At 39.9% G+C, this 16,202-nt stretch overlaps 1 protein-coding gene across 2 annotated transcripts in view; it reads left to right on the plus strand.

The window, feature by feature from the left end:
• LOC147179902 (fidgetin-like) overlaps positions 1-13,850 on the plus strand; it is a 42,191-nt gene extending 28,341 nt beyond the window's left edge. For both annotated transcript variants that reach the window (XM_086070155.1, XM_086070154.1), the window contains exon 3: positions 7,514-13,850. In XM_086070155.1, coding sequence (XP_085926281.1) covers positions 7,514-9,729 — 2,216 coding nt within the window. In that variant the 3' untranslated portion in view covers positions 9,730-13,850. The remainder of the gene's footprint in view (positions 1-7,513) is intronic.
• Positions 13,851-16,202: the final 2,352 nt, after the last annotated feature.

Below are 16,202 nucleotides of genomic sequence, written 5' to 3' on the forward strand. Positions count from 1 at the left end.
ACAAACATTACTATTATTATTATTATTATTATTATTATTTTATGTATTTTTAGGAGGGTTTATTAATATCACTAATAAATATACATGTCAGCGGTGGTAAAAGTCTTCATAAATGTTTATTTTAACATAAAAAATAATATATAATAATAAAAAAATAAAAAAAACGTGTTTGCTTCAGTAGGCCAAACATTTACAGTGTGTGTGTGTTAGTGTGTGTTTACATACTTGGGATGCTCATGCGATTAGCCATGCTGCACTAGCCACAGGAAATGGAATCGCTGACAGACGGAACCATCACACCCCCACCTATTATTGACACACACAAACGCACACGCCTAAGCTGCAATTCTCTCAGTTTTGTCTCGGAAACGCCAAACAAAGCCATGCACAATTTCCTTGATCCTGAGCATTTGTTTAACGGCGCCCTCCCCATTTAACCCCCCCCCCCACTCACGTGTCTGTCTTGTCCAAGCAAATTTACGTAGACGGTGCCTTAAATCTTTTGTTGTGATTCTACGGCTGGCAGCGGTTGACAGTGCGAGTGTTTTTAATCACAGTTGTGGCTAAAAATAGATGTGCGCGACTTGTAAAAGGTGTTAAGTAGCAGAGTGGAGTTTTATTGAAAGTGACGCCAATTTGTGTATTTGTTAAAACTTGTGTGTGGGCTCTGTTTTACTTGTCGTTTAGTGGATTTCATCACGGGCTTCTAGATCTCGATACTCTAGATTCCTTCTCAGAGAGCAAAAATAATAAAAGTATACTGTTTATTAGCTAGAGAAAAGCTTCGTTATAAGTTGTCGTATTAGAATATAGGTTTTCCCGACTAAAATATGAACTTCTTTGAGTACGAACATACGTTTTTGGGCTGTCGAGAGTGCATTGATCTGCCAACTACATACAAGTTCAATTAGAAAAAAAAAAGAAAGAAAATAAGGTCATAGTTGCACGGACATTTATATTTAAATAGTGTCAGTATGTGAATAAAATGTTAAATTTCTTTGAATGCCTTTATTGAACTTTTTCCCTGTACATAATTTTGAATTGTGGAGATTTTGGAATGTTAATAGCTCCCAAGATGTCCTGAATGAGTTGATACTTAAAAACCGGAATGATTCGCAATGAACAATGTCGAAGTTTTGCCGCATCAAAAATAGTTATTTGCAGGATTTTTACGGTATATGTGGATTTTGGCGGGCCCCCCTGCTCCCTTTCCCTTGCAAATAGCGGTGCTCCACTTTATATCAATCCATTTTCCCCGTTGAAATGAACTGAAAAGCCATTACAGTGTTCCTTCGCTGCTTCGCTGTTTGGTTATTGCAGATTCACTCTATTGCGGATTTTCATTTGTGACATTTGTAACCGGCTTTCTGGTCAAAGAACGCCATTTGCAGATTAAAAAGAAAACTTGAACGTAGTTATTGAGCCGATGTTTGATTGTCGTCCTCGTGTGCTGCAGGGGGGGGTGGCATGCACATCCGCTCACACGCTGCTCGGTATAAGCAGTAGATAATGGATGGATGGATGGAGAGCTGTGTGGGGAGTTGGTAATGGTTTAATAGAGTTGTAAACCCCCACCCTAAAATTAAAAAAAAAATAAAAAATAAAAAAAATAAATCAACCTCTACTTAGCAGAATTTTCGCCTTTTGTGTGTGTACAAAAATAAAGTAAAATAGCATTATAATGTAAAAATATAAAAAGAACAAAAAGCTAAATAAATAAATGTTATTTAAAAAGTAAGCCTAACATGAAACACGCATACACAAATCGTGTGTGGCCTAGTGAGCCAGGACCCGAGTTCAGCGGCTAGTTCAGTTTGAGGATCTTCGCCATGCTCCTTGCAAGTGTTTTCATTTTGTATTTGTGTAGAATCTCTTTTGATATTTCTGCTGTTAGCATTTACACTATTGTTTTTCTGGGAGAGAGGTGTGAGCAGTATGTCAATGACATTTTTCACCTGTCAAGCTTGCGAAAAAAAAAGAAAAAAAGACTGCTTTGTGTATCTGTTTCGTTTGTCGGACTAAATTTAGCGACACTGTTAACAAAAGCTTTGCGGATCGTCTCATGATATTTTGGATTTATCTAGCGCTGGTAAACTTGTCAAAGCTGATCTTCTGATGATTCCGCTGATTGGAGTTTGATGGTCACACCGTGATGTCAAGGAGCATTGATTATCATGAATATTAGATTTTTTTTTTTTCTTAAAAGATCCTGACATGTGTCAAGTATCTTTATATTGCCGCTGCAAGCTGTCATCTTTACAGCAGCCAAGCACCAGCAGCCCCTTACTGCCTTTGAGTTGGTGACAGCTCATTTCTTCGGGTCAGCGCTCAAGCATCGGAGACTTTGAACTCACTCTGTTTACTTCCCTCATCTGTTGTTGTTTTTGCTTTTGACAGACTGCTTGTCACCGTGGCGAGCTGAGGATGAGCTCAAATTCGACTTCAAAGTGCATTTGGATTCCGCTTTGTTTTTGTTTGGATGGAAAAGTGAGGCAATGGAGACGATACTTTATCGGCTCTTTTAGCATTTCTCGAATGGAGTACTTCAATTGTAGTTCCCAGTTCTCAAATTTCACTTCTGTCCATTTTTATTATTTCATGCCAAGTGATATTAAAAATGAATATGCCACACTACAAGGTCTCTTAATTTAAACGGTCAAAGACAAGGGTGCCCGACCGTTCTATGTATTACCGTAGAATGATAATTATATACATATTTAAGTCAGTACGTTTTCTATGTTATCCTTGCACAGATCTGCGACCAACGATGTCGAAAGGTCTTTGCTACCATCAGTGCAGGTGACAAGAACCGTCTCAAGTTAGTGGTTCTTAGTTCATCGTACTAAACAAAATTATCTCGCACAATATGCTAAAATGCTCTCATATAATATTGTAAAATATTCTCTCAGTTGTGTGTGTGTGTGTGTGTGTGTGTGTGTGAGAGAGAGCGGGAACCATTTTCTGGGTTTTTACTATAATTGTGAGGACCGCGAGTCCTTGTGGGTAAATTTTGGTGGGCCCCATTAGTCCAGACCTCTTTTTGAGGGTCAAGTCTCGGTTTTAGAGTTTAGATTTGAATTGGGTTTTGGTTGGGATAAGGGTTAGGATTAGGCAATCAGTTGTGATAGTTAAGGTTCGGGTCAAGGGCTAGGAAATGCATTAGGTCAATGCAATGTCCCGACGTGTGTGTGTGTTTCAGTACTGCTTGTGAAAGCATTTCAGTAGTCCTATTTTAGAATATTTGAGTTACGTGTCAGTATGAGCATTTCAGTTGTGTGTTAGCGGTAATCCGATTATGTCCTCTTTGCACATGATACCACGTCCCACTTTGTTTTACACACACACACACACACGTGCATACAACATTAGTGGGACATGAGCAAAACGGACAGTTAAGCTCTCGTAGCCGGCTGGCAGAACGTTGGTGCGGTACTACACTTAAAAGAGCTCATTAGCGCCTCTGCTAAAGATCTGTTTACTAACTGTACACATGCACACTAATGGGCAGCTAGCTTGAAGCATGTGGACGGTGGGACTGATGGGAATAATTATATGCTGGCCAAAAAAAAAAAAAAAAAGAAGGTAAGAAGTTTAATTGAATGCAAAATGACAAATATGGGGTAAATCAAAAGAGTTTGTGTGGATTTAACTTTGGCACCAGCGTTTGAGGCTTTATGAACTTAATCCAAACTTTTGTTGTTTGTTGAGGTTCACTCTGCAAAGTGTGTGTAGTTACTTTTCAACCAATGTAAGAAATTCCAATGAATAAGGTAAACGTGCTTTACGAGTAGTCGTTAAAGCCAATGCTATCAAAATGGGTCAGAGGCTTTTTCTTTTTTATGGAAAGGATTGGGCTAAATTTATCAAGCATGACACCGAAACACTAAAAGATTTCAATTCAATAACTATAATGTAACATTATAATCAATAAATAATGTGCTTTACTTTTGTTTCTTGTAAAGCAATGATTTCGAAAAGTCATAGCTAACACAAATACATTTTTGCATTAAAAATGTAATTCCTGTTAAATAGTTTCTACATACATTTCTATTAACTATTATCCAGGACCTCACATTGGCTGGTGGTCTAATAAACTTGTGAAACACAATACACAGTATATTTTTTTGCTGGAATTAAATGCTATTGTATTTGTGGTTGATGTATATAGGATTTCAATATTGTACAAGCACGTTATGTTGAGTATCAACAATATATACAACAACCAAAGCAGCTCATCTATATGCTGTACTTCACGGCGCTTGGCTGTATGCCTGCACAAAGCATGTGATATTAGGGGTGTGCCAAAAAATCGATTCTCATAAGAATCACGATCATCATTTAGTACGATTCAGAATCGATTTGAAATGTCCCAAAATCGATTTTTATTTCAATTATTTTATACTGTCTTGCCTTTGTCTGTGTGTGCCTTTATTTGGAGCGCTGTTCATGTTGTATCCAATTTGGCCACTTTGGGGCAGTGTGGTTCCACGTGGTCTAATACACTGTTAAGTTGTAGCCACATTAGAGAGTAGAAGGAAAAAGTCACGATCAAGTTATTCCAATAAAAGTAGGTTTTTTTTGCAGTGTGGTAGCCGTTTTTTTGAGTAAAAAAAGTGTCGCGAGTAGCGCGCTAATTAGCATTAGCTAGTCAGACTGGAGTAGATCATTACAATTCCTTGCACATCTATAGATTGAAGCAAAAATCCTTGTCAATCAAATCATTTTGAATCAAAAATCTTTCTTAATCGAAAATTTATTCTGAATCGAATCGCAGACCTAAAAATCGGAATCAAATTGTGAGCCATTCAAAGATTCCCACCCCTATGTGATATGATACTAGATTGTAAACACTGAGGAGTTGTGCAGTGTGAGGGCGATTTGGTTGATTAGTGAGAGAGATTAAAACTAAGAATTTAAAAAACAAAAGTCAAAATAAAATAAAAACTACCTATCATGAAAAATCCCCCCAAAATTATTGTTGTTACAGTTTCATAAAAAGATCAACCGCAAAACTGGATTGTTTACTATCAGGGTGCATGTTAGTGTCTAGGGAGTTAGCAGACTTGTAAGGCTTCTCACTGCACTGAGTGTCTGACAGGTTTGCCGGCCCCTGCCAGGCTCGTCTTGGCTAAAATGTTAGAAATGAATGCAATTAGCAGATTACCAACGTGCTAATTAGCCACTTGCGGCTGCTGAGAGATGTTTGGAGAGGAGAAAATAGTCTGGGGACTTGTGATCCTTCCCCTGAACTGTTTTGTTCCTAAACAAACCAAAGAATGTGGCAGTATATTTTTTTTATTTGCTGTTGTTTAAGTGGATTAGTGGTTGCTCAGAATTGCTCCACCATGAATATCCCCCCCCCCCCCCCCCCATGCCAAACTGTGGATTTCTCCTTGACAATCAATAACTGACGCAAGGTGGCTTTAAGACACCTTTATTATATTTTGTAGTACTAAGGGTTGAAATCTGCTGTGATTAATTCCCACAGCCTTTGGTAGTCGCACTCTGTGGAGTGAGTTGGTGGCAGTGTGTCCATGTTTACAGATGGCGCTGGCTGGGATTAAAGGAAACAGTCCCCCACCAGCCTCCCGAGGCAATAAAAGAGGGTTGGCAGGGGGCAGGTGAAAGTAGCCGGAGATGAGATAGCGCAAAGGGAGGTGGGGAAGAGCGAGCGCAGTAAATAAGGAAGGCGGGGGCGGTGGCTAGGAAACAAGAGCTGAGGCAGACTAAAAATAGGAATTATAAATATTGTGAAAATAAAAGGTGGTCATTAGAAATACATATATCAAAAAAAAAAAAAAAATCCGGTGGTTGAGATTGGGTGTGCACAATTTGCAGGATTTAAGTAAGGAGGAAAGGCAGTAATGGTAGCAAGGCAGACTGGGGGAGGTACTACAGAGAAGAGGTCAAGGTGGAACTATACAGGAAGGAAGCAACGCTTCAGACACAATGTATTGTGATTCATACCCTGCAGCAATCGCCACAGCATCGCATGCCTGTGTTTGTCCATCTGGGTCAGTGAACGAGAGCTAGCGTGTGTCTGATTACGTGTTTGAAGAAATCTGATGGGTTTGTGTGAGGCTGCTCGTTAAGGCACTTTTTTTGGGCACTTTTTTTTTTTTAAGACCATCTCTAGCCACCTCAGATGAGCAGGCGATTATAGCGTGACCCTCTGAGGGCCAGGGTCTTATTGGTCTAGCCAGGGTGCATTAAGGGGCCATAGACCAGACTCTGCTATAGGATTATATACCTGATAGGTTTCCCCAAAAGCGGTACCGTGAATAAGTTTTTCGAGTCATGAGCCGTTGCTTTTTATTGGTATTTATTTGTTTTACTTTGTGCTTCTAGCCAGATTTTGAGTTATTAGCAGGCTTCAGATCTGCACATAAAAAAAACAAGCTGAGCCAAAGGTGTCTAAAGAATAGGACATACGGTTTGACGAAATACAAAATGAAAGCATTTGCAAGGAGCATGACGTAAACGCGCTAACCACATGGTAAACGGCCAACATGGTTGATGCTAACTCTTGATGTCACTCAGTAGACCACACCTCTTAAAGGCCCACTTCATTACATGATTACTGCAGTGTGTGTGTGTGACTTAATTTAACTTTATTTAATTACGCATTATGAAACCAGTTTATTCCTTTACATTTTCTTCTCTCATCCTTTGATTTTATTAGATTTGACATTTATAATTTTCAATATCGTCTTTTTTTTCCCTCCATTATTCTCTATTTAAAACATGTAACAAAAATGTTGGCTATTTTCCGGGGCTGGAACCGATTACTTGAATTTCAGTTCTTTTAAATTCACATTCACTCATCCAAGTAAACTACGATACAAGTTTAGTCATGGAAGAAATCAACAGAGGTGGGCGCGTCAATGAATTTTGAGCGTCCGTCATTCGGCAGCCATCAACAGTCGGGACACTCGTCCGTCATAGTCAGTCCATCAAAATTTCAAGCCTAACCGCATTGTAATCATCAATCCGTCATTCGTCATTGCTCAGCAAAGTAACCGTCCGTCAATGTTTCTGTCATTCGAAGTGGGCATCCGTCAATGCTCCGTCATTCGTCACTACGTCAGTAATGCTTAGATTGTCTTTTTTTTTTTTTTTTTAAGTTTCCCATCAATTGGCAATCATCAACAAAATGGCCGTTTGTTATTGACGGATTGATGGAATGCCCCCCTCTGCAAATTAAGCTCAAGGTACCACAGTACTTGAAATCCAGGATAACATTTGTGTAAATATAAAATTTATTTCTGTAAATTGCAAACAAATTAATGAATAAAAACTTGAAAATTGACTGGGAAGCTGCAGGAATTGAAGGTGCCAGCACACTGGAGGCCACCATTTTATTCGGGTGTGGTTCCGGGATCTAATTTTCAGAAGAACAGTCAGGTTCACCGTTAGTTTATGAGACCACACGGCATTCTATGAATTGTAAGACGTTTGAAGTTTGAGTCCTAATTGCATTTACTGTATTTTCCCTGTGTTCTTTTTTTTCTAGGGTTAAAGATGCAGTGGCATCCCGAGCAAAGCCAGTGGGCTGAACAGCATTTTGACATCTCTTCGACCACATGCTCCCCAGCACACAAAGCAGAGCCATACCGTGTAGTGCCAGGCCACCTACAGTGCTCCGCCGCCTACCAGTATGCCTGGGCAAACGATGACATCTCTGCTCTCACCGCCTCCAACATGCTCAAGAAATATGCAGAGAAATATTCCGGCATCCTGGAGTTGCCGGTCTCCTATCCCGAAGGATATCCTATCCCAGGAGGGATAAACGGACGGAAGGGTGAATCGGAACCCTGGCAGGACGGTGTCTATCCTATGAGCTGCATACCTGAGGTGGTTCCCATCCGCAAGGGCGGTGTTGCAGCAGCTCCTGAGGTGGTAACTGGTTTGTGTAGCTCTCCTGGTCTTGCCTCCAGCACTCTGAGTGAGCCCAGCTACTCCAGCAGCAGCTGTGGAAGCCACACTGCCACCACACTCCACTCATCCTCATTGCCTTCTCAGGACTTTGACGTCACTTACAGCGGTTCCTACTTGCAAAGTAGTTACAATTCACAGTCTGCTGCACATCCATCCCCATTGCACAACTCTGTACTCCTGCAACCACCTCCACCACCATCTCACTCTACATTAGTCCCAGCATACAACGGAGGCTCACCAAACTTGTCTAGTTATAATTACACTCCTGCAGGATACCCTGCCCAGAACTCAGTCGGGCCTGGATACAGCACTGGAGGAGTGCCCCGACCATCCTCATACCTCCCCTCGGGCATTGCTGCACCAACACCCCTGCCCCCTTATCCATACCATAACCATAACTTGCCCCCAATCACCCCAAGCCCGCTTAGCAGTTGCTCCTCCAACTTGCTGAAGAGGAAAGCCTTCTACGTGACAGGCCAGGGAGACATTGACTCCTCTTATGCAAACTTTGGTTATGACCAGACTCGGAGCTCAACGGAAAGCCCAATGTACAGAGTGGCAGACAGCAGCAGCACAAACAGAAACTGTAATAGTCCCATTGGCAGTGGTTTTACTCGAAGTTCTGAGAAGCAGTCCACACTGCCGTCGGAGGAGCAGCAGGTGCAGCAGAGAAAGTATAGCAGCCAGGCGACTCCCAACCCACTATCTCCGTCACCCTATGTCTCTTCCTCACTCGGGGGTTCTCGCATGGCAGACTCTATCGCCAACTTTATATCCCCGGCCCTCAGTGATCAAAGTGCTGAAGATCATCGTATCCGTCACTCCCACTCAGGTGTTCTCTCCTCTTCAACCATGTCCTCCTCACGCTCTGCTGAAGAGCAGTTAAAAAGCTGTGACCCACACCTTTTAGACATGGTCACCTCTGAAATTGTTCAGCATGGCCCTCCTATGGACTGGAGTGACATTGCAGGCTTAGAACTGGCCAAAGCGACTCTGAAAGAGGAAGTTCTCTGGCCCATACTACGCCCTGACATGTTTAGAAGCTTAGGATCCATTCCACGTTGTGTGCTGCTGTTTGGCCCAAGAGGCAGTGGCAGGACATTGCTCGGCCGTTGCCTGGCCATCCAGCTTGGGGCATCATTACTTCTACTCAGTGGGTCTACTTTAGTCACCAAGTGGCTGACAGATGGTGAGGAAATTATCCGCGCGTCCTTCCTGGTAGCTCGCTGCCGTCAACCCTCTGTACTGTTCATCAGTGAGGTGGACATGCTGCTTTCGGCGCAACTCACTGAAGAAAGTCCCATTCACAGACTAAAGGGGGAGCTGCTTTCCCAGCTGGACTCACTTCTAATGGGCTCAGGTGTGGATGGAAGGCACCAAGTATTAGTGGTTTGCTCCACAAGTAGACCCCAGGACATAGATGAGGGGTTGCATAGGTACTTCGCCCGGCGGGTTTTGGTTTCCCTGCCCGATAGTGTAGCCAGACACCAGATAGTCAGCCAGTTTCTCACCCAATCCCAGCATAAATACTGCATGAGTGAGGAGGAGCTGGCACTGCTTGTCCAACGCACTGAAGGTTTCTCGGGACTTGACCTGTCCAGACTTTGCCAGGAAGCCCATGTGGGTCGGTTGCACATATACACACAACAGGGCATGGAGATGGCCAGTATGATTCGGCCACTAACCTACCAAGACTTTGAAAGGGTCTTTTGTAAATTTCATGCCAGTGTATCGCAAAAAGAGATTGATATGCACTCTGAGTGGAACAAAGTGTTTGGGTGCAGACAATGAAAGGACATACTTGATGTAACGAGGCCATTTTCTTCAGGGTAGACACATTGTGCTGGAGGGGCGAAGAAAGAAACGAACAATTAGCCTAAAGTCTCGTCTCACAGAAAATAATTCACACCGGCGTTGCAGGATTTTGTATATACACTGTACATGTATATGTACCAGGGGTGTAACAATAGGCTACATGTATTTGATTGTGTATTTTTTGGTACAGAACATTCGGTAAGAACAGGTACAGACACCGTGACGCGTAAATATCAGTGCAGTATGGGGAGAGAAAAAAACTAAAGCAAACGTCGGCAATTAAAAAGCATCTCCCGGCCTCTTCAGAGTGAGCCAAAGCAATAAATGTATTTACAGTTTTTAAATAAGAACAGAAGTGCGCTCTGTCCAAAATGTCACCCGGCCTCCCTGATTTCTCTGTAGCCATTGAGGGAATGCTAAATGATAAGCTAACTAGCTCTTCACTGGCTAGCATGTTGGTTAGCAAAAGCTGTGACTTCCACTCATTACAAGTACCATTATTGCTACACGAGTTCAAGGAGTAAACAATGTGACACTGAGCACCGTAGAATGGGGGCCACAGAAGCCATGCTAACTGCCAAAGCTAACATATATGTAAAATTGCAAAATAAACAGAAAATGAGTAAGAGTAGTCTAGCCACAATACAGTGAAGAGTAAACGAAATGGTAAACTAGCAAGAATATAGATGAATAAGGGAAAGAGGGAGTTACACAGTAACCACACTGGAAATGATTCAATATGGGCGCACTACTTTAATTTCTAAGAGGATTGGCATATTGTTACACCCCTAATATATATGATTCGTAACAAATTTATTAGACCACCTGTTAGAAAAGAAAGTAGAGACCATCTGGCATTATGAAGTGCTGTAATGCTGACTTTCAATTTCACTGAGCTCTCCATGCCATAATTTGACATAGTAATCAAGGTCTAATATGCATTCATATTTTACTCCCACCCCCGCCCCAACAATTTTGTACAGTACAGTCAATTGGAAAATTCCTGGATAAAATAATTCTGCATTAAAAAATATTTAATTTAAAGAGCTAATATATGAATGAACCACAGAAAACTATTTTTTTTAATTGTACTGTATTTACCAATGGTGTTCATTTTGGGAATTTGTAGAATAAACGTCCAACCCGGTGGTGGTCTAATACATTTGTATAATATTTATATTAGCACTGTATATATACATGCATACAACTACACTTCCTTCCAAAAGTATGGTAACAGTGAGGCCAATTCCTTTATGTGAGCAAAGCATTTGGTCTTGACATCAAAAACTGAATATGACATCAACATTTCAGCTTTTATTTCTTTCCACATATTTACATCTGTATCAGATCACAACTTCTACTTCTTGCTCGGATGATGGCGAATAATTACTTATTTTTCTCGGGTAGACACAGCTCTCAGGTGTTCATTTTGGTACTGGTACTGGTAAATGGTACTTCATTTATACAGTAAGTTAAGTAATTATGCCACTAAATGTTATAAATGTAGTATTTGAAAATAAATTACAAACATGAAAAATCAGCATGGACAGTAGATGTATTACAATTGCTGTCAAACCCAAATGTTTTCAGTCGACAGCAAAAATAAAGAAATTGGCCACACTTTTCAATCCTTGAGGACGGTGGACACGCGAGATTTGGTGCTTTCTGAGGTGCTTTCTGATTTTCATTTGCATCATATAGTCGACATTCATAGATAGAATTGTTGGAAATGTATGAGCTTTAAACCAATGTGTTCAACCCTTGCAAGTTAGTAATGGTTTCAATATAGTTACCGGCGCAACAATATACCGGTATCCTGGGCCGTGACCCCTAAAACCAAACAGAAACTCAGGAAAACGTTTGTGAAACCTAATATAATGTCAAGATATCTCAACAAGATGTACCATAAGTACTAACTTGTGGACAGATCATACATATTATATACTTTAAATTAAATTTCGCAACTCCAGAGTTAATGATTCCCTCGACACCATGGCTCTAGTCTGTAGGTAGTCAGCCGCAGCAGGCGGCACAAGGAAAACATTTTTTTATTTTTTGGGGGTTTTACAAGGCGCAAACACTTCAAAAATTAGTTTTGGAGAGTTTTCCCCTCCCAAAAGTTAGTTGACTCACAGACCTCAATCAGAGTTTGCATGTGGACAAAAGGTCAAAGCACATATGAAAATGTATGTTTGTGTTAAAATTTCTGTGTTTGTATAGACCTGACCAAGATGGTTGCAAAGCACTGTAAGGGGGTGCCTGGCAAGCGACACAGGTGATAATGAATGTACAGCACTGAAAATGTTCTGATTGATGAATTACCAACACTGAGAATATATATTTTTTGTTGTTGCCAATAGTAAGTTTGAAAGTCCCTGTAAAGTGAAAATAAATATTCTACATTTGACATATCAAAGAGAAGTATAGCTAAATGGCCAGATTTGAATGATTAAAAAAAAAAAAAAAAAAAGGATCATTAGATGATCAAAATTGGATGCTACAAGCATCATTCTTATGCCTACACCTCCCTGCCTATCCACTTAAAGCCTGCAATGGCTCGAACATGTCACACAGTATCACACGGTCTGTCCATGACATAACGAGAGGCGCTAGCCACTAGCTTGCGCGCAAGCTAACCGGGGCTCCTCTCCTTTCGACCACTGCGTCACCTACCTGCTTGGAAATGTTTAGATGACATTGGCTGTTGTGTAAATTGGGGCATCCAGGGAAGATGTATTTCGAGGTGTAGGCACAGTTAGCTAGCTAACTGCAGGATTGAGTGATAGAAATAGGACATGTAATTAATAATGATATTAAAAAAAGTAACTCACAATTGCGCCACTGAGGCGAAAAATCAGGTAAACTGTTAAAAACAGTTTAATGCTACAGTACATAACAATTGAGTACCATATACTGTAGTTCCTAGTCTTTGCACATGTTTTTAAAAATTATCTTCAAACGTATAATGTATTAAGAAAGACATTTCTGAATTTACTTTACAGGGTCTTTCATTTCATAACATTATAAACTGTCTATCCCATTTGTGTTGTTTACATAATTTATATGTAGAAGGTGCGCTGGAGTCCTTGACCCAAACCACTCAGATAATTTTACATTTGGATGATTCAAACAAAAATTGAAGTATGTAATATATATTATTACATATTACATATGCCAATCAAGTGAGTTAAGATTGGTGTTTTTTAATTTTTAATTTTTTTTTATGTCCATTGTGTTGCACTGAATTGTATTTTAGGAGAGATTGTCATCTTCCAGCTCTGTCAATGCCTTCAATCATTGTTTTCTTGTTAGCAGTTCTTGGGATTTATTTTAACAAATTGATGTTAAAAAATTGATTCGGGGATGGGGTTAGTTACGGGACGCCAGCAGCACCATATCGTGTTGTTGTGTGTTCTACATTTGATGGCTAGGAAAGACAAGGAGCAGTGCAGTGGTCCATCACAGCGGAACAAAAAAAAACAAAATGCCAAAATTCCTCTTAAAGGGGAATGATGGTTAAAAAAATTTTTTTAAAAAGGAAAGAAAAAAAAAAGCCAACATTTTTTTCTACCTCAGGGCTCTGGAAACCCCCATGGTGTTTATTTTACATTAATTATTCCGGAATGTCCTGAGGGGGTGGCCTATTGATGATAAAAATGCATTGAGAAGTAAAAAAAACAAAACAAAAAAAAACAGTAATAGTATGAATATTACCATGCAGTCTACCTCAAATGACTGTACTTATAAAGTCTCATCCGAGTCGCCAATTTGCATTCAACTGATGATGGCACAGAAACACACACAGTTGTATGTATAATCAACACAATCTTGTTAGTTACTTTGGTCAATGTGTATATATATACCTGAGCACCTTTTAACTGTTTGATCGACTTTTTTTTGCTTGTGTGTTGAATTTTCCAGTATTTTAACAAAACACCTGCTCAACTCTTAACCAGTGTGTGTCGTGTTTGTTGTAAATACATGCAAATCCAAATGTGCACTTATGAGTTTTCACATACTGCCCTTCTTGTTGCCAGTCAATGTATTTTAATGTAATCCAAGGCAGCAAATGTCATTAAAAGACAGCTGACAATTTTCTTGGTGGTAAATTTTGTATGCCGTATTTTTTATTTATTTTTAAGTAGGGGAGACCGGGGCTAGTTGTATCACTTTTTATAATTTTATATATTTATTGGAATCAATACATCATATATAAACAAAATGTATACCGGATAAAAGTCTTAGGTATATTTTTTGTATTCATCTCATTTTAATACCTTCGCGCCAGTGCAGAGTTATAAGCCATCAAATAGAGCAGGGATGGCGAGATCCGGTCCTCGAGGGTCTTGGATATTTCCCTTCTTCAACACAGCTGATTCATGATCAGCTCATCAGCAAGCTCTGCATAAGCCTGATAACAATTCTGTTAATTGAAATCAGCTGTAGTTCAGGTAGGAAAACCTCTAAAACCTGCAGGACTCCAGCCCTCGAGGACAGCAGTTTCAGCATCCCTGAAATAGAGGGAGTGAATATTTGATATGCTGCCTCACAAAAGGGTAAGTTGTCACACTATATGGGGTAAGATGTCACACTGCATTTTGCAACTAATAAAACAAGGACAAAATTATCCTTATTCTTTTTCTTTTCTTTTTTTTACAGCCAGAGAAATTGTTTATCGTTGATCTTGAAACTTTACCATAGTAATTGAGCAAACTTCAACATAAAATATTATGAAATAGATTCTTCTTAGGAACTGCTGACATGTCATAGCTCTCAGCCTCAAATGCCTGTTTTGCTTCCCTTAAACTGAAAATGTGAGATTAACTTGAATTTTAAAAAGAATAAAGCATTTCAGTTAATGAATGGATGGTTCATCATGAAACTTAAACCAATTCTGACGTGGGCATACTGGAAAATCCATTTTTAAACAATGAAACAAAACCTGGCAAACTAATTTCCTCACTTTTCAGACTCGTCACCTGAAGAACAATTCTGACATACGTAAACAGAGTTGCCAGAGGTGCATTTTACATTGGCCCATTCTTTGCATATGTGACAAAAAAAAACAAAATAACTGAGACAACCTGCCCCGAACTACCATGTTGGCTAATTGTTGCTCTAGTTTAAATTTAGCTTAAAACAGAGCAGTGACTGAGGCATGAAAAGATGCCTGAATCGCTCAACATGGGTATCCCTTTTTGATCAACTTGTCCGGTGTGGATATTGCAGCCACTGGCAGAGAGGTGGCAGCAGGAAATCAAAGCTGACCATCAAAAATATCAAACATTTAGGAGAAAATAAAGAGATTACATGAGTCGGAAGAAAGGCCGGAGTTTGAGTAGCACTGGCAATTGGCTTTTGACAAACAAAAGTGGTAATATTTATTTTGTTCAGAACGAATAGCAAAACAGGATCGGCAGCTGCACCAGACTTGCATACTGCAGTTTTATAGAACCAAAGCCTTGAAGATTAATATGTGTACATCGTGTAATCCCAATCACTTGTAATAAACACATTTCCCAAGCTTAGTGTAGTTTCAGCGTGCTTAATTTGAGAAACACAACTCTACGTAACGAGTAATTTTATCGATTCCTTCGATGTACACAATGCCCTTTGCGGTGGTATGAAACATCACAAAAACATTTTTTTTAGCAAAGTAAAAAAAAAATAGATCTTTGGAACAGCGCTATTTAAAAATCCATTATTCATTATAAAGACCAGATTTGTTTTACAGCTTGTACTGGATCTCATATAGTGTGCATTTGGTTGTCTATGACCAATTTTGAGATGATTTTCAATGTCAGGAGACGTCATCCAAGATTGGGAGAGTTAGAGGTCAAAGATCAGGGTTCTAGCCTAGTTATTTGGCACTGCACTGGGCACATTTTAGTTTTTTTTCCACTTCTCACTCTCTCACATTCTTAAATCAAATTGGTCAAGCGCAATAAACCTGCTGGTTGAAGTGACATCACCTCAGAAAATCTTGAAATTTGGCTGATGTCAAAAGACAAATCATTATATATCTATATTAGTGAATGTGCGTGTCACCTTCTGTAAAGCTTTGCCTTTCACTACAAAATAATTGTATACCATCAATAGTTATATAAAAATAAAGTAACGCAAAAGGGAGTGATTCCAAACAAAGCCTGAGGCTAACAAGACAAGGCACAATTGTAAAGGTCAAGACATGATCGGATGGAGAGAGCTGATTGGAGGAAGGCAGATCCATTCAGGACCGACAGATCATGACAACATAAAATAGTAACAGCATTGCCACCAAAGCCAGAGAAACATGTAGCCTATGTACTTGCCTTATAAAGTGCCAAACTCTCTTCTTGCTCTGGGTCCAGTCAGACTCAGGTTCACCTAGCTAGCTTAAACCATCACAATTTGATTTTTCCAGCTCAACTTTCAAAGCTACTCTGAGATTTCATTTGTCTTAAATTTTG

Source organism: Leptonotus elevatus, chromosome 2 (assembly GCF_054856555.1).
Source record: "Leptonotus elevatus isolate MCC_2025b chromosome 2, RoL_Lele_1.0, whole genome shotgun sequence".
Classification (NCBI taxonomy): domain Eukaryota; kingdom Metazoa; phylum Chordata; class Actinopteri; order Syngnathiformes; family Syngnathidae; genus Leptonotus; species Leptonotus elevatus.